This window comes from Euprymna scolopes, chromosome 20 (assembly GCF_053919585.1).
Source record: "Euprymna scolopes isolate OS-2025 chromosome 20, ASM5391958v1, whole genome shotgun sequence".
NCBI classification, from domain to species: domain Eukaryota; kingdom Metazoa; phylum Mollusca; class Cephalopoda; order Sepiida; family Sepiolidae; genus Euprymna; species Euprymna scolopes.
The window spans coordinates 85,580,946-85,608,750 of NC_136501.1; the positions used below are offsets into that span (position 1 = coordinate 85,580,946).

The following is a 27,805-nucleotide window of genomic DNA, read 5'->3' on the forward strand; positions in this document are numbered from 1 at the left end:
TCTAAATTAATCAAGTAGTTTTAAATGAGAAAATCAAATTTTACAAACATCCAATGAGTGACTAGTCCACCTGCCATTTTGAAAAAATATATTAAAAAAAATACAAGGCAGGTAACAACAATAATTCATACTCACTTTATGTTGTAATGCCTACGAATTCCCATTAATTGGTTTAAAATAATTGTCTTTATAAAAATAAAACTACATAATTTTTGGAATATACTATTTTTTTTCGTCATGAGTACATACATCATACAGATTTTTCTCCATTTTTGTTTTTTCATATAGGAAGAATTCTGGACAAAAAAAAAAAAAGTCTACCAAGAGTCAGAGAATTATCTGGTCTTAATGAAAATTTCAGTATTTATTAGTTAATAAATGAATGTTAATATAAAGAATACATTTTATTGAATTTTTTTTTTTTTAATTTAAATTTCCGATTCTTGAGTATCATTTTCTACTAAGAACTGCCTTAATTTTTTTTTTTTCACATCTACAGAGTACTATCTTCTTGTAAAGGTGGTCACCAAGTATAATATCAGGTAAGTGCAAAGTTTTTGCCGTTTTGTAGAAGGGGCATTTTAAACCATTGTAATTTATTTCATACATATTTTTATTATTTAAACATATCATCATGATTAATTTATAGCTTTTTCTTTCAAATTATTAAAGCACCATTCATATTTTTTTTTTGCAATATTTTCACCCATGTAAATCCCAAAATAATCTTCTTTAGTTCACAGAAAGGGGGTGATCTTCCATCATTATAATGCTCGTCCTCACGCAGCTATACTGACTAAAGATTTTCTAGAAGAATTTGGTTGGGAAATCATACTGCATCTTGCATATTCCCCTGACCTAGCTCCCTTGTATTATCACTTATTTCGAGGATTACAAAACCATTCAGATGGTCTTAGGTTAACATCACAAGAGGACATTGAACATGGGTTAGATTTCTATTTCACATTAAAATCTAAAGAATTTTAAAAGATACAATTTTAAATCGGCAAAACTTTTGCACAAACATGATAAAAAGGTATTTTGTCCTTGAAATAAAGGTGAAAGGCAAAGTAATTTAAGTGAAAAAGTATCTTGACTTGATATTTTTAATTAACAAATACTGAAAATGACATTATGATTGGAAAATTCTCACATTTTTAATGGATTGCTTTTTCGTTAGTGGTATTTTAGGTAAAAAATAAATTACTTTCATTTTCACTGCCCGTCTCTACTATATTGATATTTTCAATACAAAATTAGATTAAAAAATATTTATTGATGTAAATTTTACTCAGAAAGTTTCAACAATATTTTTTGCAGAGGTCTATCCACAGACATTGAGATTTAAATATTCGGCTAAAAGAACTTTTGTATTATTCATCTACAATATTTTTAGGAAACAAAATAATTAAAAAACTGTTTAATTAACTTTTTAGAAATTTATATTTACTTGCCTCCCCACAAAGATAGTGTTAGACACAAGATCAATTTTTAATGTGGAGAAATTCAGCTCCCCAAAAAGGTGCACTCCGAATTGAGACAAAAATTTAAATTGCCTCAGTCTAGAAGGATTTCTTTTTTGCTAACTAAGAATAAAATGATGAAATGTAGTAGCAGAACAGATACTACACTTTTCTCCTATCCAAAAATCATTAATATTTTTAACTTATATTACAATTGACATTACTGAACTCGGACACCAATAAAAATGACACAATGGAAAGCAAGTATACATATTTGACAAAAACAAAAAAAATCATAAGAAATCTCAGAATGATGGTATTTATATAAAAACAACAACAAAAGTAAACCCACAATTTTTTTAAAAATCTTTTTTTCATAAAAAATAAAGTTACCTTGATGGATCTTTTAAAGTAAGATCTAAATAGCAATCTGTATGACATTAGTTGTATAGATTTGTTTCCTAGATGTAAATCCAATTTCGGCTTTTCCTTTCACTATGTCATTAGCTATATTAGTTAGCTTAGAATTGTCCAAAGGGGGCTGCAATGGTCAGAGATGCTATACTCACTTGAGAAGAAGCTGGTTCAAGATGACCAGGATAATAGCCAATACAAAATAATACTGTTATTAGCACAATTATATTGTATTTTATTGTAGCTTTTTTCTGTAAATATTTATTCCAGCTAATAAAATTGTTAAGAGTATAGATATTTTACTCTTGCCGAATAGGCTTAATCATAAAAGGGAAGTAATCATGTAATAAATTGTTTCCCTTGACTTTTGCAAAAATAATGATCTATAAATTCATTATATTTTTAAACATTAAATGAAAGTTTCCGAATTGATAGCACATTATTATTTGTTCTTTGCAAATAACTGATCAACATTGACTACTAACACAAACTTTTACAAATTCCTCTCTCATAAAATAATTTGATTATGAAATTAAAGTCATCCAAATTAATTCCATTTCTTTATAAACACCTTAGTCATTTTTTTTCTTTTATGTCTGAGCAGTGTTAGGTAGGTCAAGCTAGTGACTCATAAACAAATACAAAGAAAAAATGCAAAAATGTAAGATAATTAAATGAAATTTGTATTGAGAATTTTTATTGTTATAAAAAAGTTAAAATTATATAAGTTTTTAAGGTTCTGAATTTTTTAGATGATGGCTGATTATTTATATAACTTGTATTGATCGGACTATTGTTCTCATCTTGAGTGTTAATTGTGCAACATTTCAGTCAGGTTGCCCTTTCACTGTCCTCAGGCATGTTGGTTGTCGTTTGTAAGAGAAAAGAGAAAAGTTACTAGCTCTGTAGACATTTTCGTATTCTGTGAATTAGTCTGTATGTTATGGTTGTTGTTTCGAATTTGTGAAAAACATTAATTTTTGCTTAAAATTTTATATTTCTTTTTATTTAGTGTTATTTTCTTTCAATATTTGTTCTAGTAAAACAAAATGTAATAGGTTGGGGAGTCAGACATTATAAAATCTGATTAACCTCAACTCCTAATATTCAAAAATTTCCAACTAATTCCTAGATTGTTAAAAATATTCAGCTCTGACTCATTATTTTTAAGCCTTTCAATATTTAAAGTGTCTGTTGATCTGATCTGACTTGTTTACAAATAAACCAAAATGCATTCTGGTGGATGCAATTTTATTTCACTTTATGCTATTGCTTTTTTTTATATTTTAAAAGTACTTGATTAATAAGGAAAAAAATGTCACAAAAACATCTTTATGTACATTTATTAAGATGGATGACTTGTTCCTGAATAAACTGAAATGTATATTGGTGGATTTCATAAAAATAATTACCCGTAAATCTTTAAAACAATTTGTAAGTCATACTGTATTAATATGTAAGTCATATGTATTAATGCTAAAAAATGTGATGGATTATTACACACATATACATTATTATATTCCCAATAACATGGGACAAATGAAAACTGGCTAGTCAGAAGCAAAGTTTGATTTGTGTCAACTTAAATGCTATTTGGGTCTGACTTTAAAATTCGACAAGATAACTTTATATGTTGAATATTAGAATGAGCTTTGAAATTGTAAACTGTTCTCCAATAAACACCAGTATTGTTTTATTAATAAATGAAATCCACCTTTTTTTTTTTTTAAAGAGAAATCAACTTCTTTAAAAACAACTAAGAATAAAATTGTAATTAATTAGCTGTGTCTACTCATGTTACCCAGCAAAGTCATTTTAGCTTTTAATTTTTATTTGTACATTTCTTAAACTTATACAAAAAAGAAACTAAATTGTCAATTCTAAGGGAGACTCCTCTTTTTATATTCATCAATTAAATATACAAGTTATTCCCCTAGCTTATTTTTGATTTTTCAATCATAATTGAAAAATGTTTCTATATTACAATCTGTCTAGGTGCGACTACATAGTTTAAAATGAAGCTAAGTATATTATTACATTGTTAATAACAAATATAAATTAGTTAGAAGTTTAATAGCGCAGCTTAAATGTTACTCAGATCCAACTTTTAAAATCCTGCAAAATAACTTTATGATTCGAGTGAATTGTGGGTTTTGAAGACATAATTTCATTGTGGTATTTTTTAAAACAAATCATGTAGAGAGTTAACATATAATAATAATAATAATAATAATAATAATAATAATAATTGGGGGGGGGGCTTTTTGCCACCCAAATCAATGGCCATTGCCAGCAAGAAATCCACGGTATGCGGCTGTTGCGATAATGCAAAGTCATTTGCAATGGTTATCAAAAGAGATGGAAAGCACTGGAAATTTGGAGAAATTTCTTGTCACTCGGACTCCAGGGAACATCACCGGTTATTATCAGTAAGCAATAACTGATGATGTCCTATGTGAGAACTCCTTGTGAGTTGATAATAAATAAATAAATAAATAAATAAATAAATAAATGGAAAAAAGTGGTAGCACCAGCTTAAAGTGGCACCACAAAATGTTCATGAAGGGCCAGGGAGGATGGAAAGACTGTAGAGAGGGAGCATCATCTAGACTAGGGGGAGACTTATTGCCAATAAAATTTACAGAAAAAAAACACTCATTATCAGCGAGAAATCAATGGTAAACAGATATTGCAATAACACAAAATGATTTGTAACAGTTATCAAAAGAGGGAGAGTACTGGAAATCGTGGGAGACTTGTCACTCAAACTCCAGAGAGCTCCACATGTTATTGCCAGAGAGCAATCATTGATAATGACTTGTGCGAGAACTCCTAGCAAATAAATAATATTAAAAGAATAAGAAAAAATTGATGACACTAGCCTTGGTTGATACCACAAAAATGGTCATGAAGGTGAAAAAGGAAGGGGAACAATATTCAGAATGAAAAGAGTGCAGCGAGTACTGGAATCTTGGGGAAGCTCATTGCCACTCAAATTCTAAAGAAAAATCAATGGTAAACAGCTGTTGTGATAACATAAAATGATTTTCAACGGTTATTGAAAGAGGTTAAAAGTTATGGAAATCTGAGGAGACTTGCTGTCATTTAGATTCCAGAGAATGCTACTTGTTATTACCAGTGAGCAATCACTGATGATAACTTAGGTGGGAACTTTTAGCAAGTAAATAATAATTAAAAGTCAAATGCACCGTGGTAATGACTTTTTGGGAGACAAGGAATAAACATTAAATAACTTTCAAGCCAAAAAGCTTGATGGCAAAACTTTCGCATAGAAAGTATAATAAAGTGGTGGGATAATAAACAATTGTATTGAAGGACGGGCAATGAAAGTGAAAGTTTTTTTTTTAAACAAAAAAATAAATTTTACCCTGATGCAAGTCCAAAATCAAACCTAATAAAAACACGGAATGAAGAGGTCATATTCCAAAAATCACATAAATTGATCAAGTAGTTTAATTTTTAATTAAGAAAATCAAATTTTATAACTAAGCAAAAAGAACTGTCCATATTGTACATATGTACACATCGTCATCTTGAACAAAAAAAAAAAGCCAGATAACTCCACAATAATGCAAACTTGCAATATTAACCTTGTAATATTAATAATTTCACATTAATTGCTTAAAAATTAATTTCTTTATGAAAAAAAAAAAAAATAAATAAATAACTTCTACTTGATCAATTTACATAATTTTTGAAATATGACATTTTCATTCCATGGACGGTACATATATCATAAAGATTTTTGTGTACTTTTGCTTTTTAATTGGGTTGAATTCTGGACAAAAACGTTTTACTCCTGATTGAAAAATTGCACCAACTCAGAAGATTATTTGATTATTGATTAGAAATTTTCAATAGTTATTAATTAATAAATGAATGCATTTATTATGTGTGTGTGTGGATATATATATATATATATATATATATACATATGCTTTTTATTATTTCAACCTAACATATTGAGCACTTTTAATCCTTGTTTTTTACCAAATATATCTCTTAATATATATATATAGTTTTTAAGTCACTTAAAATACTTTGCTCTTCCCTTAATCTCAAGAATGAAGCACATCATATTATACCCATAGTTGAAACTCAAAAAAAAAAAAAAAAAAAAAAAAAAGATAACCAACTGATGGTGGAAATGATAAAAGAAAAAAATTATTAAGGCAGTTCTCTGTCGGAAATAATACTTTAAAAACAGGAAAGGTTTAAATACAAATTGCCTTGGGTTATTTTTTCATTTTCACCTTATCTCTCTGTGAAGGAAAATGATCTGAACACTCATCTTCGACTTTTTAAAAAAATTCTTTTTAACCACAAACAAGCCATCTTGCCACTTGGGCTAGTATTTAGGATCATATCTAATAGGGGACTGTGGGTAGTTAAGCAGCGAGATGTTTGTTCATAGTACATTTGAACTTCTTCAGATTAGTAGTTAGAGAAACAAGAAACATGGAGGAAATTTCATATGAATATGTATATAATAAATTGAAATTAAACAGTGGGGGCTGTAAAGTAATTTAAGTGACTTAAAACAATCTATATATTATTTTTTTAATAAAATAAATACTTTTTATTAGAATTCATTAATAAATACTGAAAATTTCATTAAAGTAAGATAATTCTCACGTTTTTTTTTGTTTTTTTTAGTTAAAAGGCAAATTGCTTTCCCTTTCATTGTCCATGCCTGAATAACTTTCATACCAAAAAGCTTGACGGCAACACTTTCATGTGAAAATGTTATAAAATGGTGGGATTAAAAATACAATTATAGTTTGGGACGGGCAAGGAAAATAAAAAAAAAATTTAACAAGAAAATGAACATCCCTGATTGAAAAATTCAACCAAAAACTCAGAAAATTATTTAATCTTAATGAAAATTTCAATATTTATCAATTAATAAATTAATGTTAATATAAAGTATTAAAAAAAAATTATATTCATAAAAGATGGAACTTCAACTCACTCGATCTGTGCATGTCTTAATTTGTTTCAGTTTCTATCAATCCAGTACATGTTTGCATTGTATTGTCTTCTATAAATTTACTTTATACACACAAAACAATGCTTCAAGCAAACTACATTAGCCTCTTAACAAATACGACTGACTTTTATTGTGTTAAATTTTATGCAAGGTTGACTTATGTTGGGCAACAATGGCCTGCTAAGTAAACCTAGTATAGAATTTAACATAATATGGAAACTATTATTTATAATAATAGAGTAGAACACCACTAAAAAAACTATTTTTAATTGTGTGTGTGTGTGTGTGTGTGTGTGTGTGTGTGTGTGTGTGTGTGTGGATATATAATTTTTTTTTTCCAATTTCCTTATGGCTGGTGGAATGAGACCATGTTAATTTCAACATTTAAATTAAAATTGAACATAAATCTGATGAAGAAAATGTTCCCAAAATATCATATTATACAGAACTTTCATTGGACCATACTAACACAAGAACATAAAATTATTTAATAAGAGTATATCTATCTATCTATATAATATATATAAAAAGGTGGAATCTACACAACTCATTCCACCTGTGTATATCTCAATTTTCTTCAGTTTATGTCCATCCATTACACATCCGCATTGTCTTGCCTCCTATAAAGTAACTTTATTTACACATGATTCTAACAACATTAACCTATTGTAAAGTATTTAATTTTTACAAAATAGTTTTATATCACATAAATTACTTTGCCCCCCCCCTCATTCATTTCAAAGATGAAATATGTCTTATCATACCCATAGTCGAAACTGAGTGACCACCTTTACAAAAACATGAAAGATGAAAATAAAAAAAATGAAAGAAAATGATACTTAAAAATGTGAAATTAATGTTAAAAAATAAAAAAAAAAATGCAAAGAATTAACAAATACTTTCACTTTCGTTGCTCGTCCCTAAATAACTTTCAAGCCAAAAAGCTTGATGACACAAGTTTTTGTATGGAAGCATAAAACGGCAGGGTAATAAACAAAATTATAATCTCAAAATCTAGAATGACTAGACAAACAAACACACTAACAACGCAGTGATTGGTTATCACTGTAACATATTGCCGACGTCTGGCTCTCTCTTCTTTTTCTTAGATAGCTTTGGCCGTGACATCACCTTGGAATAATGGAGAGACTTAAGCATTTTGTTGGTTTTTGACTTCATCGCAAGTGCAGCCCCTTCAGGTGTATAGGCTAAATATATACATGATAAATCCACATCAGGGCTGACATCTTTAGGTTTTTCGAGCAACGCAGCATGTTTGCGCATATTGTTACCCGTATAAGCAACACACTTCAGTTGCCACTCACCGATATCGTCGTTCCAATGGACGTAATGTTCAATCACATTTTGAAATTCTGGCGGGATAAAATTGTCAATCACTAACATCTGCAATTTAAGCTCACGACTCAACTGTCTCACATTTTCCAAAAGTCCTTCCATTTCGCGCTGATGCTCCTGTTGTAGATCGGCCATTTCGGATTTCGCCTGTATCAACATCATCCAACATTTCTTTAGCTTTTTTGTCTTTCCGACGATTTCGTCCTGCAGGCTGGAATATTTCTCCTCAATGTCGAGGCGTTCCTGCTCTTTTTCTTCCAATGCTCGACATAGTTCTTCTTCCCTTTTCTTCCGCTCTTCCAGCTCTAAAGCACTCTCCCCGAGTAAGCGTTCCTGTTCTTCAGCTTTTTCTAACAGGTTCTCTCCCCCTACAATTATCTTCTTCTCAATGGCAAGCAATTTCTGCGCGAGCTGATCTTGTTCCTCTTGATATCTCCTCAGTTCGGCCTCTTTTTCATCCAGACTTTCTTTCATCCGGTTCCGTTCTTCTTCCGCCATATCTTTTTTTTCTTCCAATAATTTACGATCATTCTCGATCTTCGACTGAATCTCAGCCATTTTTTCTTTTGAGATTCTACATGATCGTCTTTCATGATGTTTTCGCTTGCTTTCCATATTATCAACGTTCGGCTCGTTATCTACTTCATCCTCAACCTCATCATCATCGTCATCTTCGTTGTCGGAGATGCCTTCTTCCAGTTGTCGTTTTAGTTCTTCAATTTCGGTCTGGAATTGTCTTAAAAGAGCGTCCTTGGGATCTTCATTAATTCTAGCTTTGTTCTTAATATTCTTTGCCCGATTAGCATATCTTAATGTGCTGATACTTTCATCATAATTGTAATCTGCTGGCCCAATGGCAGCGATCATGATCGTCTTGGAATTTCCCCCAAGAGAATCCTGCAGCAAACGTGTAAGCTTAGAGTTTCGGTAAGGAATGTGACTACTTTTACCATCTACCAAAGCCGATATTACATTACCAAGCGTTGAGAGAGACAAATTAATTTTAGAGGCTTCTTTCAATCTCATTCCAGTCGCTCCGGTTTTAGCCTGGCGTTCCGATCCGGCCAGGTCCACCAGGTGGAGTTTCCCCATGATGACATGCTGTTTTCCATCAATTCCTTTTTCACTGCATTCGACAGTAACAGTGAAAATAGCATGGGACCTGGAGCTGTGGGCGTTCATGTTGGTTGCACCGACTGCACGGTTTTTGTTACCGAGGGTCATGATCCTATCCATATCATCGGCATTGTTGACCACAAATGCCGACAGATCTTTCACATACACACCAACATCAGGCCGTTCCTTCACCTCTAGTCGCACATTCTGATCTTTCGCAAGTAGATCACGGATCTCTTCATTATAGATCTCCATATAAGACACTCGGACGAGAAAACAGTGCTCCTCCCCTGCCTTAGCAATGGCTCCAAATATATGCGCGAAGGAATTTGGTATGATGCCACGCATTTCGGGGGCAGCTCTCAGCCCTTCCATTGTATATGTTTTCCCAGTTCCAGTTTGACCATAGGCGAAAATAGTTCCGTTATATCCTTCTAATACGCACTCAACAATCGGCCGGGCGACTTTGTTGTATACATCGACTTGTTTACAGCCAGGACCAAAGACAGTATCGAAAGTAAAGATCTTTGTCAACTCACCATGGCTAGCAGACGGACTTTCTACAGTGACTGTACCTCGTAAGTCGTCGACGGTTACCAAATTGCGGCATTGGCTTGCGATTTCTTTATCATTAAGTGGACGACAACGAACTGCCACACGGACGTTATCAGAGTCTTTCGTTTTATTTAGGGTAGAGCTGTAACTTGCACTAGTGTTATTAATGGTGTTCGTACTGGCACTAGTACCGCTGGAGGACGTCGAACTTGGCATATTAGTACCGCTGCTAGAATTTGAAGTCGTACTAGTCGTACCTGTGTGGTTGTTACTCAATAATCCGCGATAGTTGATACTTGCATTTTTGTTCTCAGGCATTTTTGAAGAATTTCACGAAGAGCTGACATACGCGAAGATGAAAAACACAGCAGTCGTAGAATGAGGTTAAATGATGAATTTTGAAACTGTTATTGTTGTTGTTGCTAGCTTGAAATAAAACGGAAGGTATAGTTTTTTCTCTTTCTTTCTTTTAGTTTTTTTTGGGTTTTTTTTACGCTTCGTCTTGTTTGTTGTAATTAAAAAAAGATCTCGGATGAAAAAAGGAAGAGTTTGACTATAACATTTCCTTCGATCGTGTTGGCATCGTCTCGAGGCGGTAGCGTTTTCTCTCTCTCTCTCTCTCTCTCTCCTCACCTTTTCAAAATGAGAGTGAGACTGCAAACGTGTGACGTCATTGTGAAGCAGACCTCACCAATCCTCCACTCCTCGCCCTCTTTCTTTCTTTCTTTCTTTCAATTACGGGAGATAACTCATAGTATACTTACGACCAAGCACCGGTTCTCATCATCATCGACATTCTACATTAAGCCACTATTGTACTTAATCAATACAGAATTAGTAACAATTCCAGCTGGCGATGATCGCAGTGTACTATTTGTTTTGTCTTCAGTCAGAGAAGGAGAAATAATATTTGTAGATGAAAACTCTTTGCTACACCTCTCCCAAAAACAAAAATTTACTTTTTTAGGCGATAACGTATGATGCTGAAAACCTTATGGGGTTGTTTGGCCATAAAAAAAGAAAAAAAAATGTTTTAGAATTTAGATTTCCCATATAAATTTAAGGTAAAATAATTACGCATTTCCGAACTATGGTCTAACAGAATAAGGTGCTTGTTAAGCTATAAGCGACAAATCGATTTTTTTAATATGTCGTTTTAAGCGAAAACAATATTACTTAATTGTCATGTAGAAAATAGTAATATATCCAAAAGTTACGAAAATTCATCGAGTAGAATAACTGCTATTGTGTTTTTGGTAAAATAATACCAAATAAAGTCTATCTAATAAAATTTGCAGTCATAAATAAGTAATCTAAAATATTCGTTCCGAGTTATGTCCCCTGTGTGTGAACAAACTACTGCCTATTTTATAACGTCAAAGTAAAATGCAATTTTACCCATTTTTCCGTAAAAATTACTTTCTACTTTCTTTTAACTTTCTACTCGATGAATTTTCGTAATTTTTTGGATATGTTATTACTTTCGACATGACAATTAAGTACGTAATATTGTTTTTGCTTAAAACGACTTACTAAAAAAAAAAAAAAAAAAAAAAAATTGATCTGTCGACTTTGTCTAAACAAGCACCCAGGATAGTATTTTAAGGCATATAAATTTAATTATTATGTTTTTTTCTGTTTTGTTAGCGAAAAAAAAAAACAAAAAAAAAAAAAAAAACATTTCCATTAAACCTATATGAGAATAATCTTAGATCCGCTCCCACACCTCGAAAGAAAAAAAAAATTAAACACAATCACTAAGTACAGGTTGTCGTAATTTTGTGGTCGTTAACAAAATATAACGTTAGGTGAAAGAAAGAGGAAAAAAAGGAGAAATATAATAAAGGCAAAGATTAGCGAAAAGAGATGTCTTATTGTGATTCAATTCCGTTTTAGTAACATAAAAAAGGCTAGGTGCTTTTATGTCTCTAAGCAAGGTTAACCAATGTTAACCAAAGTAACAAGAATTATAATAATTTATAAACAAAGACAACAACTAAAAAACATAAAATAATCCAAAGTATTACAGTGTGTTCATATGTAATCCCCTAAAAAAGTAGAATTACATTTTTTGAGAGTGCTGATGTAGCTGAAGATCCACATTCCATATCTACAATAATAATAAGGGAAATCCTCCTAAACTGAGGCAATTAACATTTTGGTCCCAATCTATTTGGGGGAAACTAGATTTTCCATATTAAAAAATGAACTTTTATCTAACTTTATTCTCGTAGGGAGATAAGTAAATTGGGACACACTAGTTTTCATTAGACCATCGAAGTTAAGCAACTGCTGAGCCTGATCAGTATAAGATGAGTAACCATATTTGAGAATATCAGCTGCTGTATGCGGGAAGATGGTCAACCTCACTGCCAAATCTTGCCAGAATCGAATTGTGGGCTGACAACTGAAAAATAGAGCTGCTGATGATGATGACGATGATGATGATCATCATCATCGATTCACCGTCCGTTTTACATGCTGGTGTAGGGGACTAGGATATATAAATACACCAATCCCGTTACAAAAGAATAATGAAACGAATGGGAATTGAAGGAAACAAAGACTCAAGTAATGGATAAGATAAACGTCGTTTATTTGCTGTTGAAAGAAATGAACATTTTAGTTATAACATGTCCGCGCGTATGTAACCAATGGCCGTTGCAGGACTGGTGTTGTAGCAAGAAAAGGAAATGTGTTTTCATCTCAAGTTTGGGTCATTATTGTTTGTTCGCGCGTGGGAATTGAAGTGAGTGTTGTAGTGGAAATGAGAATCCAGCGTGTAGGCAAGGAAGAGGATATTAGAGTTGTCATCAGTTAGTAGTCAGCTACGCGAAGGTGTTCTTAGTGGCCAGTAGTAGATGGAGAGAGAAAGAGGGAGAATGTATACATACAGTCATTAGCTCGTGCCCCATACATAGTAGGAAGTGGGCGTGAGGTGCGCGTGCGTGCGCGCCAAAACAGCGGCGGCTTGTTCGCCCAACCTCTTGAGTTGGTCCTAAAAAGAGGATTAGAAACAGCTTGTCTCCATGCTTTATACTCGCTTCTGGAGTGTCTTTTGCGCATGTGTATTTCCTTAGAAAGCGGAAGTGACGTCGTCCATGTGTGTGTTCGTGTTCGCGTGTGTGAGTACATGTGTATACGTAAGCGTGTGTGTATATATACGTGAATGTGAGTGTATGTACGCGAACGTGAATATGTGGACGTGGGCGCGTATGTTTGTGTGCGCGTATGTATATGACAGCTTGAAATATGAATGTGTGTTTTGTGTGAGACTTGAAAAAGGCTCGTACACTGGCATGTGTTGAACAGCTTTAATAAATTGACTTTCAAAGTAACTTATATCTAGCCAGGTTCTTATTTACCTCACTTTCTCTCAGGTCCATTTTTATCATTTCTTCACGTTTTCCTTGGTCTTCACCTGCGAACTAACCCTGTTACCTCAACTGACTGTTCAACATCTACTAACCCAACAACTCTCATTCATTCTTTCAATGTGACCATACTATTAAAGTCTCCTATTGTGCGCACATCTCCATATACTATACACATTTAATCTTCAAAGATCAAAAATCAAATTTCAACTCTGTAGACCAAATATTCAGAGAGGAGTTTGGTAGAGAAGTTTTGTACACAAACCGAGAAGGTAACTTTGATATATATATATATATATATATATATATATATATATATATATATATATATATATATATATATATATAGGAACAAATAGTTAATAAAACATGTTAAAAAACACTTTGAAAAAGAGTTAAAAACATATTTAATTTTAAAAAGGAAACACTAAATGTAGATAGTCCTTTATCCATGGAGTTTCGAAGAAATACTTTCCTTTTCATCAGAGGATAGGATTTAGCAAAATGCGGGATCGGATTTTGCTTGCAAAAGTATTAAATGAAACTACAAGTAAGTCATAGATCTTACTTGGTAACAAAAAATGAAGCAAAGGGAATAAGGTGAATAAAAAAGTGATTTCACGTGAATGGACAGTCTGGTGGAGAGTAAAATAGCCAATGACGATAAAATCCAAAGATGCAGAATCCAAGAAAATTAGTTAAATTTCCATTCGCACAAGTAAAATCCAAGGGAATCGCGTAATTGGAAGATGATCCAAAAGGCAGAAATCCGTGGAATAATTCACAAATAGGTACAAGGAAAAGGGAAAGAATTCCAATATATTATTAAAAGAAAGATAAAATTTGTGTAAAAAAAAAGAATCGAAGAAATATACAGCTCGACTGTCGTGGCAAAGCTGAATTAAGGAAAATGCGTGAAGAAGAAAATTATAAGCTCTATCTCCTATTTGGTTTTATCGAGCTTTTACATCTGGTTGAGATTACTGTATAAATATTAATTCTTTAATATTTATAATTTACTTTAGTTTTGCCATTTTGGATCATTTTGGTAAACTTAACTGTAATTCTTATTTTATGTATATATATATATATATATATATATATATATATATATATATATATATATATATATTTTTGTGTGCTAGAACGTTTCATCTTAAATTCTACTCAATTATGCAGAATGTAGAAACTATGCATGAATAGAATTCAGCATAATAGTTTAATGAAGGCAATCATCTCATAAAAATGAATAAGTAATTAATAAACTGTTGTTTTTCAAAGAAATATGCAAATTAGTTAACTTCATGTAGTCGCTCGCATATTCATAACTGAGTATATTAAAAAGTTCGTTTTAATAATTTTTAAATTGAAAAATGAAATAATTAAGAAAGCTGTATTCAATAATATTCACAAGAAAGAGCAGGTGTAAAGGAATTATCATAAAATACAAAAAGTCAATAAGTCCGATGTATTAGGTTGGTGCAAAAATTATGTCATTTTTAGACGTATATATATATATATATATATATATATATATATATATATATATATCTGATAAAAAACAACATTATTTTTGCATCAACCTAATAATTGTATTCCACAAGGTCCAAAAATCAACAATGCAATCCGGCTATTATTTCCCAATCACTTTTTTTTTTTTTTAAATTAAATTTTTCCCCCATACAAGGCACTGCCACTTTGGTGTAGGGGGCTACTAACAGGGGTAACAACTACTGGGGTACTATGTAGGGATTTGGGCAGCAAAATGTTGGTTCACGTTGCACTTGAACTTCGGCATGTCAGTACAGTTGGGGAAGCAGGGACCTGGAATGGAATTCCAAAGTCTAGCGGTTCTGGGGAAGAAACTACTGGAGTAGAAAGATCTTTTACATCTAGGGATCTCTACAGTGTGGGGGTGGGATTTTGCAGCCTGTCGGGTCTGTCGAGGGTGTTCACGTCGTGGGGGCACAAGTGCTTGCAGTTCATCAGAGCATTCACCATTAAAATACTTGTAGAACAGGCAGAGGGATACAACGTTTCGTCGATGGGACAGAGGCTGAAGCTTAGATGCCAGTTCAGGGCCTATCAGATTGGCGACTCTCTTTTGAACCTTGTCAAGGAGCGAGAGACTAGTAGTCGATGCACCAGCCCAAATATGACAGCAATACTCCATACATGGGCGAATGGTGGCCTTATAGAGGTACAGGATACTTTGGGGTGTTAGTAGTTTTCTAGCACGGTAGAGAGAGCCCACCTTCCTTGCAGCGGCCCTGGCAATGCCCTCGATGTAATTGTTCCAACTCATGTTTCCTGTGAACGTTAGGCCAAGGAGCTTGAAAGACGTACTCTCAGATAAAGAGTCGTTGGCCATTGCTATAGATGGTAGAGAAAATTACTAAAAGAAAAGGATTTAAAATGAGAGGTTTTTGAACAAAAATTTATTAGGGTTTTTCTTAAAACCTTAAATTTAAAATCCGAAGCAGTCAAAGAAAAAAAAGAATTGTCCCAGGGAAATCTTTTCAAAAAGAATTCCTATTTAAAAGAAAAGGAAGTAGGAGGAGGGGGAAGAGGAAGAATAAAAAATAAAAAAAAGAAACGGAAGTTTTTTTTATTGCATTTTTATGAATTATTTAACTTTTGAAGATTTTATTTAAAAAGAGAAAATTCAGTCTGAAGCAATTTGTTTAAAAAATATGTTGGAATGGAATGAAGACTGAAAGAAGATAGACTTTTGAAGACTTTGCCTCATGAAAGACAATTTCTTATTGAATTTTTGTTGCATGCTTCTTTTTTGTGGAAAAGCATGGCATGTTCAATCCATTTTTCTTTATCATTTTAAGTGACATTTCCTTTTATGTATTTGAATATATGTGATATTCAAACAATAATCAATTTTTTAAACAGTTGTTTCTTATGTAATGACCCACTTTTTTTTTTTGCATATTTTTATGGTTCTAGTTGATTTATTTTATCTTTCATGTTTTTTATTGTCACTTTGGTTAAGAAATTTATTGAATTTTGGCAATCAAAAGTAGCACAAACACAGTTTTAAATATTAAATAAATATTAAATTATGTTCTTGTGTCAATTTCATTATTTGCTCTTTTTTTTCGTGTCTTTATTTTTTTTCTCCTATCTTTTATATTTCTTGTTTCCCTAAAAATGAGCTTTGACCCAAAATGCAGTCAGTATTTCAAATAGAAACAAATTGTTAGCCCGAGGAAGGGACTACCTAATTTTTGAGATTTAAACTAGTGTTGAGATGATAATCGGAATTAAAAGTGGGGATCAAAAAAATCGAAACATTTTGGAGTATCAGTATCAAAATTGGTATTGGAATTGGTATCGGAATCAGAAAAATTTGTGACTATTATCCAATGCCAAAAATGATTCTGCTTATTTTTATTTCTTTGTTTCTGTGTAAAACCTAAGTTTCCACGACTCGTATTAATGATGAAATGATAAATATTTACTGATTTTAGTAAAACTAAAATCTATAGGTCACATCAATAAGTGATTTTTTGAAAATATATCCACATGTTATATGGGTCCTTGCAATAATCCAACTTCCTCTAAAAGCACAAACTTTATATTTAGAACTTTTAAAAGAATCGAAATTGGTAATTGTATCCAATCAGAAATTTAGAAGAGAATCGGTAATGGTATCCGAATCAGGAAAAATTTTAGAATCATCCTATCACTAATTTAAACTGAAATGAGAAAACGAGATGATATTTTAGCATGTATTTTATGTAAAAATATACAGGAAAAATGCCTTAGGGAAACAAACGTTGATTATACCAGCTTAAGTATTTACTAATAGGAAGACGCAATGTTGCTTAGGATTTAATGAGGAATACTATGTCGTTTTACTATAATTTTTCATAACACAATATTACTGTTTTTACTGACATTTTATCCCTTAGAATCCTAAACTTTGGAAAACTTTCTCAATTAGTGCTTTATATATATAACTAGCCTGGGTGCCCGGCGTTGCCTGGATGTTTAGAGATGTGAGCAAAAAAAAAAAAAAGTGGTAGTAGGCAGGCAGGCAGGCTCGAACGTGAAAAAAAGTGACGTCTTTGCTGTTGCACCCATCGCCAAACTAGAAGTGACATATGTTTAAATTAAAGCTAGTCAACCGAAAAGAGGGGATGACTTTCGAGAATATTGGTGAAAAAGCGACCCAAAGGAATTAATGTTTTTAGTCAATTTTTTAATATTTGTCGTCTGAAGGGTCGAACTTGCAAACGATTTCGATCTCGTGAAAATCCTTTGTCTCTGTCGAAAGTTTTAGGCAGACATACATACATACATTTAAACAGACAGGTGAGATTTATATTATAGACTAGCCTGGGTGCCCAGAGTTGCCTAGGTGTTTGGAGGTGTGTGTTGAACAAAAAGAAAAAAAATTATAGTAGGCAGGCAGGCAGGCTCGAACCCGTACTGCGTGAGAAAAAAAGACTGTTAAAAAAAATGATGTTTTTGCCATTGTGTCCATCGCCAAACCAGAAGTGGTGAAGGTTAAAATCAAAGCTAGTCAATTGAAAAGAGGGGATAACTTTTGAAAATATCGGCAAAAAAGCGACCTTTCTTTGTAGAAAAGTGCCTAGTGGAGGATGAAGGAATTAATGTTTTTAGCCAATTTTTCGATATTTACATATATGGTCGAGCTTCAAAACAATACTGATCTCATGAAAATCCGTCGCCTCTGTCGAACGTTTTAGGCAGATATACATACATACATACATACATACATACATACATACATACATACCTTTAAACAGAGAGGTGAGATTTATATTATAGATTTAAATTTAATTAAAATCAGTTATACGTATTTGAAGTTTTAAAGAGGTTTTTTTTCCCACAGATCCATTGGAAGTGTCACATAATATTTGCTGATGACACCACGCTCTATAACAGGCACGAGGGGAAAACAAATGAACACATATCTAAGGAAATGGCAGAAACACTAGAGGAAGACTTCACAGGGAACATGAGTAGGAACAGATATATTGAAGGCATTGCCAAGGCTGCTGCGAAGAAGGTGGTCTTTCTCTACTGTGCTAGAAAGCTACTTACGCCTGAAAGTATCCATTCGCCCATGTATGGAGTACTGTTGGTACATTTGGGCTGGTGCATCTGCTACTAGTCTCTCACTCCTGAACAAGGTTCAAAAGAGAGTCGCCAACCTGATAGGGGTCCTGAACTGTCATCTAAGCTTCAGCCTCTGTTCCATCGACGAGATGTTGCATACCTCTGCCTATTCTACAAGTATTTTAATGGTGAATGCTCTGATGAACTACAAGCTCTTGTACCCACTCGGCGTAAATACCCCCGACAAACCCAACAAGCAGCTAAATCCCACCCCTACACAGTGTAAAAAAGCCTTCTACTCCAATAGTTTCTTCCCCAGAACTCCTAGACTTTGGAACTCTCTTCTGGGATTCTGCTTTCCAAACTGTACTGACATGCAGAAGTTCAAGTGTAATGTGAACAGACATCTTGCTGCTCATCTCCCTTCATAATATCCCTGCAACTTATGTCCCCGATAGTAGCCCCCTACTTCAAAGTGGCACTGTACCTTGTTTAGGGTGAAAATTGAATTAAAAAAAAAAAAAAAAAGCTTTTGGCACGTTGAAGGAAGGTTTGAAATCACTTCCATTGTTTTGCTCATAAAATTTTATACAGATGCTTTAAACTTAATCAAAATATGAAATATTTGAAGTTTTAAGAGGAATTCCACCCCTATGTCTTCCTGATTCAAACAATCTAACCTCAGCTCAATGGCTGATCCATTGATCCATATGTATATATATATATATATATTTACACACACACACACAGGCGGCAAAAAGAAAGGCCGCACTTGCAATTTTTTCGAAAACTGCAAACTTAAGCTAAATTTAATGTAACTGTTTAAACAAGCTATACCTCATTTGATTGGCCTTTGATTCTTCTATAAATTTACCTGTTCATATTTGACTTTTAATTGAAATATTCTAGTGTTCACATCAATTTAAAAAAATAAGTTCAAATTGAGGAGGAAAAAAGAAAGTCCGCACAATGGAAAATTGTTATTTAAATGTAACTTTAGAACATTAATGAAACAGAAATACAACAGGAACACAATGAACTAGTTAATATTTAGTAGCATAGCTCTTCTGCAATTTGACAGCCTACAATCTTTTGGGAATTCTTTGAATTAGTTTGCAGCAATACTCCAGGGAAAGGGCATCCCACTTTTCTTTAATTTTTGTCCAAAGCTCTTCCAAAATTAAAATTTTATCATTGCATAGCTGTTGCTTGATGTAATGCCATACGTTTTCAATAGGATTGAGGCCTGGAGGTCTGGAGATTGTGCAGGCCAATCCAAACACGGAATATCATGCTCTTCCAGGAACCTCTTGACATTGCCAACTGTGTGAATGGGAGCATTATTCTGCATGAAGATGGGATTATCATTCAAATTCCGACCAAAGTAGGGTAGAAAATGCTCAATCAACATATTAATATACTTGGTTGAATTAATTCGACATTGCAAGTGAACTATAGGCCAGGGACCATTGGTATAATGCTCCACACCAAAACTGAACCTCCACCACCTTGCAGTGTTGAAACTGAGCACCTAGGATTAAATTCTTTGTCTTTCCTCTGACGGACGTAGTGCCTACCATCACTGCCTAGCCTATTGAACTTGCTTTCGTCGCTAAAAAGCACTTTTGACCAATATGAAAAGTCATGATCTTCATTGCATCTGACAAAGTCCAGACGGTGCTTTCTGTTTTTTACAGAAATCATTGGCTTGCATTTTGCAACATATCCTCACAAGTTAAATTCCTTTAATCTGTTCTTGACAGTAGAAAGAGAGCACTTTTTAACAAGATTGCACTGTTGTTGGATTTGGGGAGCCGTTTCAAATCTGTTTCTTAGGCTGCGGATCTTGATAACATTGTCTTCCCTGTTAGAAGTAACTCTAGTACAACCAGATTTACGGGCATCATGAACACTGCCGGTGTTTTGGTACTTTTGCACAGTCTTTCGTACCGTTTTCTCATCACATTTCAATCTCCAGCCAATTTCTCGATTGGATAAACCAGACATAGACAAAGAAGATTCCTTGGACTGGCTCAAATGATGATTTGTAGTATGATTATTATTATGCTTTCATTTTTTTTTATATATATAAAGTTTTTTTTCAGTTAAATATTATTAAATATTATTATTATTATTATTAATTTTTTGATATTTTTTTCAGTAAAGTATATTTTTTCAGTAAAATATTATTTTAGAGTAAAGTAATATCATTAGTATTATAAATTTTATAACACGTTTTAATAATATGCCGAGATTTAGTTTTAAAAATTACTTACACAGATTATTATAGTTCTAAATTTTCAGTTTAATTTTGTCATTTAAAGGATATTATCAATATGTATAAAATTAACAAGAATAGTACTGTATGTATTAGATAATATGATTTTGAGTTGACTGGATTTGAATTGACTTAAATAGATTTAAATGAAGCTAGTTTAAGCAGTTGGTTTATGTTTGACACGTGTTGTTTTGGATTTGCTTCCTCTTCTTTTTCTTTTTTTCTTTAATATGTCTGGGCTCACATTGAGCTTCCTGACCTATTTTCGCGGCCTGTCACTTTATTTTATAAAGGTTTATTGACTTCGTCTATGTAGTTCATCTTCCTCTCTCTATGTATCTCACCCCCCTCTATTTCTTCATTATTATTTTCTCTCTTTTTTATCTTCTTCTTTCTGTCTCTCCATCATGCATTAATACATTTCCTTCCCTCCCCTTTTATTTTATTTTATCTTATCTTATACTCGCTTTTTTATTACGTGCAAGCATTTTCTGTCCTTTTCTTTTCGTTTTTCGTATCACTTCAGTTTCTCTCATTTTGCATGGTCTGTCTGCTAAAGCGGCTTTAATTTTTTAATTTTTAATTTCATTAACAATGCTGCACTTCAATTTCTTGTTCTCTGTCAATGGAGGAGAAATCCTTCACGACTGAGACAATTTTTATTTTTGTTCCTTTTCTCCACGTTAAAAAACGACCCTGGTGTCTAACTCTGTCCCGTGGGGAGGCATTGTACCTATTTACTATGCCTCCCCACGGGACAGAGTTAGACACCAGGGTCGTTTTTTAACGTGGAGAAAAGGTACAAAAATAAAAATTGTCTCAGTCGTGAAGGATTTCTCCTCCACCGAAAGAGAACAAGAAATAGAAGTGCAGCATCTGAAGAACAGATGGTATTTATTTGCTCCCCCACCGAGCAAATTAGGCACAAGGCCAATTTTTAATGTGAGGAGTGACGGGAGGGGGAAGGGAAAAAGGGGACCAGCTCCCGAGAGGTGGGAAATGGGAGCTGGTTAAAGGTCAGGCATGTGGGGTTGCCCCCACATCTGGTCTTTGCTAGTCATAGCTAGTCATAGCTTGCAGTATCTGCCGGAACAGATGGTATTTATTTGCTCCCCCACCGAGCAAATTAGGCACAAGGCCGATTTTTAATGTGAGGAGTGAAGGGGAAATGGGGACCAACTCCCCGGGGAGTAGGGGAGCTGGATAATGACAATTGGTATGAAGGGTTTCTCCTACATTGACCAAGGTCTGATATGTGGGGTTACCCCCACATATGGTCTTTGCTTGCAGTATCTGCCGGAACAGATACTACACTTTGATCCAAGCCCGAAGGCCAAGAATAAGGTTGTAAATAGGAACAATTTGAAGGTTATTTTAGAGTGGAATTTTAGGCTCATGTTCTATTAGTATAAAAAATATCAAATATATCAATTTATATGTTTATTAATAAACAGATCCACCGGACCTATATATAAAAAACTTTTTTACCGGACACATTATATAACAAAGGAAAATTGCTCCATAAAAATGCCTAATTCGGATCATTACATTGTGATGTGGATTACTCAAAACACTGCTTCCAAAGATTCACTTCGGATTTTTCCATGCAATTTAGAAAAATCCAAGTTGTCCTCGACGGTCGTACATCCAAACAATACGACATAAATGCGGGAGTACCTCAGGGGTCTATCCTTGGACCTCTATTATTCCTGATATTCATAAACGACCTCCCCGATAATATTGTTTCGGAGATTTGCCGATGACACCACTCTCTATAACAGATATGAGGGGAAAACAAATGAACACATATCCAAGGAAATGGCTGAAACGCTAGAGGATGACCTCCAATCCGTAGTGGAATGGGGACAAAAATGGTTGGTCACATTCAGTGCTGCTAAGACTAAGCTTGTTTCCTTCAATAACTACAAGAAACCTTCTCTACGACCAATAGCAATGACCAAGAACACATTACCTGAAAGTACTTCTTTTAAACTCCTCGGCCTAACGTTTACAGGGAATATGAACTGGAATAGATACATTGAGAGCATTGCCAAGGCTGCTGCAAGGAAGGTTGGCTCCCTCTACCGTGCTAGAAAACTACTTACGCCTGACAGTATCCTATACCTCTATAAGGCAACCATTCGCCCATGTATGGAGTACTGTTGTCACATCTGGGCTGGTGCATCTGCTTCTTGTCTCTCGCTCCTGGACAGGGTTCAAAAGAGAGTCGCCAACCTGATAGGTCCTGAACTGTCATCTAGGCTTCAGCCTCTGTCCCATCGACGAGATGTTGCATCCCTCTGCGTGTTCTACAAATACTTCAATGGTGAATGCTCTGACGAACTGCAAACACTTGTACCTCCCCGACGTAACTACCCCCGACAAACCCGACAAGCTACTAAGTCTCATCCCTTTACAGTAGAGATCCCTAGGTGCAAGAAAGCCTTTTACTCCAATAGTTTCTTCCCCAGAACTGCGGGTCTTTGGAATTCCCTTCCGGGATTCTGCTTTCCCAACTGCAATAATATGCAGAAGTTCAAGTGTAATGTTAACAAACATCTTTCTACTCATCTCCCTTCATAATGACCCCGCTAATTAAGTCCCTGATAGTAGCCCCCTGCTTCAAAGTGGCACTGTGCCTTGTTTGGGGTGAAAATTGAATAAAAAAAAAAAAAAAAAATTTGGATGTTAACTTTTATATCCTTTTCTTTAACTTCCCTTACTCTATGACTTTTAATTACTCAATAATTTTTAATTGTGATTTTCCATGTCTCACTGACATTATAAACCATTATAACTATTTGCTAATATTTTCTCCTCTGAAGAGATGGTAGACATCGAAACCCTATAGAATATATATATTATATATATATTAAAATATTTCTAATGTATTTGTTGTCTTACATAGTAGAATAAAAGTTTTTGATCTGAAACTCAAAGATTTCACGCCATAAATTTTTAAATTCATTGAATGACTAAAATTTTATTTATTTGCTCTATCTTGTATATCAAGCAATTCTTATTTAGGTGGGATAATACTTCTAGAATATTACTGCCAGTAATATCTTGTAAATCTTATAATCACAGGATCACAGGTTTCTATACCAGCTAATTGTTGAATAATTTTATTTTGAAGTATATATATATATATATATATATATATATATATATATATATATATATATATATATATAAATGAAAACTACTACAAAACGAGTCCATATATGACCATTTAGGACATTTTTTTACAATAGCCAACAAAACATAAAGGGATGAAAACAATAATTATATAATAAATAAACGTTACCAAATGGAAGATAAGTTATTCTTTCTCCCTATTTGGATAAGATTTTTGTGTTTTAACTTATTTTAAGCGTTTATTTATTTTGAAAAAAAAAAGTAGTATCAAATCTATTGAGTTAAACCGAAAAACATGCCGGTTTTGTAATAGATAATTGAACTCTTAATAATTACTTAAAAATAAAAAAAAAATGAAACAAAGTACTGATAGAAACACACTTAATAAATCTAACCAATCGCGTGAAAATGTAATGTTTTACTATTATTTTGTTTAATTTTCGATTTTGAGCAATTATCGAGGATCCAAATGGCTATCACAAAACCGCCATTTTTTCATTCTAACACGACAGATTTGATACTACTTTGGCTTCAAATTAAATAAACACTTTAAAATAAGTTAAAACCCCAAAACTTATCCAGTGAGATAGAAGAGTAGCGTTTGGTAACATTTATCTGTTATAAATTTATTTGGTGTTTATTTAGAATTAAACCTATTAAAAAAATAAATTGCAGAAAAATCTTTATGATGTAATTACCACAGAACGAAGATATCACATTCCAAAAACCACGTAAATTGATTAAGCAGTATATATATATATATATATATATATATATATTACTATTTTTAGTGATTTTAATAGGAAATTGTAGCCATTACAATGCTGATTTTAACCTCGATAATTCGAATCGAGTTATTCCACCTTATTTATAAAACATAGCGCATCCAAACATAACGTTTTGCTTTGTATAGTTCCTATTTATAATGCCTCCCCACGGGACAGAGTTAGACACTAGGGTCGTTTTTTAACGTGGAGAAAAGGAACAAAAATAAAAATTGTCTCAGTCGTGAAGGATTTCTCCTCCACTTTGCTTTGTATAGTTAAAAAAAACAAAAAACTTCGTGATCAATTTACGTCATTTTGGGAATATGACATTTCTGTGACGGGTACATTTGTTTTGAAAATAGGTTTAATTAAATAAGCTCTATTTATTTTTTCACCCCTTTTTTGCTTCGTTCGCCACCATTTATTTTATTTAATTGAAGAGCATGGATTATGTTTGTTTTTTTTCTTCCTGTCAACAATTTTCATTTATCCGGTGTTTCTAGTGTCGACACAGTAGTCGTGCTCGTCCTCTTCACGCGAAGGTGGCGTTTTGCAAAGGGAAGTAATCCACGCTTCAACTCGTTCTTGTTGTTGGTGGTCGATTGCCTTTTCATCATTTTTGAGGAGGCAACGCGTCCGACCGGCCGGAGCCTCAATGTTTGTGTCGGATTCTTTGGTCTTTCCACCTTCGACAATGAAGGTTCGAATCACGAACATGGAAGGGGTCGACATCCTCGAGGATTTCCGTCCGGACGCCACTGTCGACATGATGAAAATTCGATCGCTCAGCCAACTCTTCAGCCCCATGGAAAGTATGAAAGTGTCGCTCTATCACAAAGTTTTGCTCGTCAGAACCGGGAAAGTCCTCAACGAAGAATTTACCCTGCAACAAGAAGGGCTCAGAGACAATGGTAAAAACCTTCGCGCATTATTACAGTTTATTGTTTGTGTCTTAGAAGGTTAAACAATAACGACAAAACAGACAAACATCTAACAAAACAAAAAAAACCGTGATTTTTACATACATGGTTGCACACAGTACATACACACTCAAACACAGTACACACACACACACACACACACACATGTGTGTGTGTAAACATGCACTTAAAAACACCGCTTAACACCGGGAAATTGCAGCAAATGTTAAAGTTAAGTGCATGTTTATTATTATTTGTACAGCTCTATCCAATAAGATATTGAGTACTTTGCAGGATCTGTGTACTCTCAGTCCGGTTTGGCTCCAAATTTTAGATTTGTTCTTGCTTGCTTGCTTGCTTATTATTAGTAGTAGTATAAAAATATACTCGTGGCAAGTAAGCTACAAGAAGCTACACAAAAACGTTTGTGTTTCATTTCCTAGGCAATTAGTTTCGGAAATGAAACCCAAATGCTTTTGTGTAGCTTACTTGCCATGGGTATATTCTATGCTACTAAATTCGGTACTGCAACAGAATTTCGAACCCATTTTATTTTTTAACCTTAATCTAGCCCTAACCTAAGTTTTAGGTTTAATCCAGCAAAAGTATGCTTGGTTCGGTTCAAGCTGCGTAGAAATACCCTACACCTTTCGCACTGGAGTGTGCTGGGTGCAGACTTAAATGAACGATTGCATGGTTTTTGATTCACAAATTCTTTCTTGTCATATTCTTTATTAGTTTTCAGAACTTATTAGATCCTTCTTCTGATGTTTTAGACGATTGCATGTAAACAACCTCAAAAAGTTAGCGAAAAAGAGGATTCTTTTAATATGTTAGACTTTAGAGTGAGAGATCACTTTTGCATATAAATTTAACGTAAAACCCACTTCCGTTTCATCAGACAATAATGATCGATCACTCATGCACGGAGCAGCAGCACTCAGCAGAGCGTGTTTTAAAAGACGAGTCATTGAAAAATAAAACCCTTCAGAAATCACTAAATACTGCAAAAGCTGCAAAAAGAATTATTTTGCAAGACAGCAGTTTTTTTCTTTCTTTTTTTTTTTTAACGATCCTTAAAACGCTATACAATCGTGTGATCGGGAAATAGGTAATCAATATCATTTCATGTTAAATTTATATGCGATCGCTCACTGTAAAGTTAAAAAAATGTCAATCTCTTCAGACTATTTACATATAATCGCCTAAAAAAAGTAGAATATCATATTTTAAAAAAATTTTTTAGCATGAACTATGCGCTGCTGCTGCTGTTGCGCATAGTTCCACTTTAGCCATCACTCATTTCACCTCTCGATAACGTCGTAGAATTTGAAAGTGCCACAACGTTTCGACCGATGTAAGCTCCATCACGGATTCAGTTCGAAATTCCATATACATTTCCGAGTTCAAAAAGATGCACCTATGTCGAGAGTTATATCTACTGAAACGTGAAAATAACATCCAAGATGAGAATTGTAGTTGGAATAATTCAAATGTCTAGTTTTAATTCGCTTGTTTTTATTTGATGCAACAAAACGTACATGAAAAATATTAATAAATATTTAAAAAGAAAAAAAAGTCATTAATCCTGTATTATTGAAAAGGGTACTTATGCATTTATGTTACTGTGCTTTTTTAAATCGTATTTTCAAGTTAAATTCGGGTTTTACGATATTGGCACTTGTGCTTGTGCACTTAAGCCACCGTGCTGAAATAATAACGTTATTATTTTGAAAGCCATTCTTAACATGGGGAGGGTATTTTGTAACTATCCTGTTTGTCCATCTAACATTTTAATAATAATAATAAAAAAGATATCGTGAAGCTTAAATTTAATCTGAAAAAAAAAACTATTTAAAAAATACCGCGGTGGCAAAATTGCGCAAGCAACACGATATCTTTTTTATTAAATTGTTAGGTGAAAGTACAAAATAGTTACAAAACTCTCTCCCCATGATAACGTTATTATTTTAGCACGGTAAGTAACAAAACTACTATATTTGTTTTCTTGATTTCTTTTGTGCGTATTTATTTTATGTTCGTTGCAATTAAAACTCCATGTTGCCAAAACCAAAAATTTAACATGGTGACATTAACTTAATAAAAGTCTATTATGCCGCCATAAAACTAGATGTGAAATCGGTAGTTGGTGGCGACTAAACCACTAACCCTGAGTATGCGTTGGGAATAAAGAAAACATTAGGGTTACTGGTTGGCATATTGAAGAGTACGGAATCCACATCCGGTTTCGCAATGACATAAATAGACTCTTACCAACTGCCAAACCAGAAGAACGCCCGACTCCCAAGTCTG

General features: G+C 33.5%; 1 protein-coding gene and 1 pseudogene across 2 annotated transcripts in view; one reads left to right on the forward strand and one right to left on the reverse strand.

Moving 5' to 3' along the window:
* Positions 1-7,760: 7,760 nt before the first annotated feature.
* Positions 7,761-10,662, reverse strand: LOC145241516 (kinesin-like protein KIF3A pseudogene; annotated as a pseudogene). The gene has a single exon (XR_013862565.1). The product of XR_013862565.1 is annotated as a kinesin-like protein KIF3A pseudogene (transcript).
* A 14,206-nt stretch (positions 10,663-24,868) lies between these two features.
* LOC145241517 (ubiquitin-associated domain-containing protein 1-like) overlaps positions 24,869-27,805 on the forward strand; it is a 48,360-nt gene continuing 45,423 nt past the window's right edge. The window contains exon 1 of the mRNA XM_080104561.1: positions 24,869-25,483. Within this exon, the coding sequence (XP_079960687.1) occupies positions 25,228-25,483 (256 nt within the window). The 5' untranslated portion in view covers positions 24,869-25,227. The remainder of the gene's footprint in view (positions 25,484-27,805) is intronic.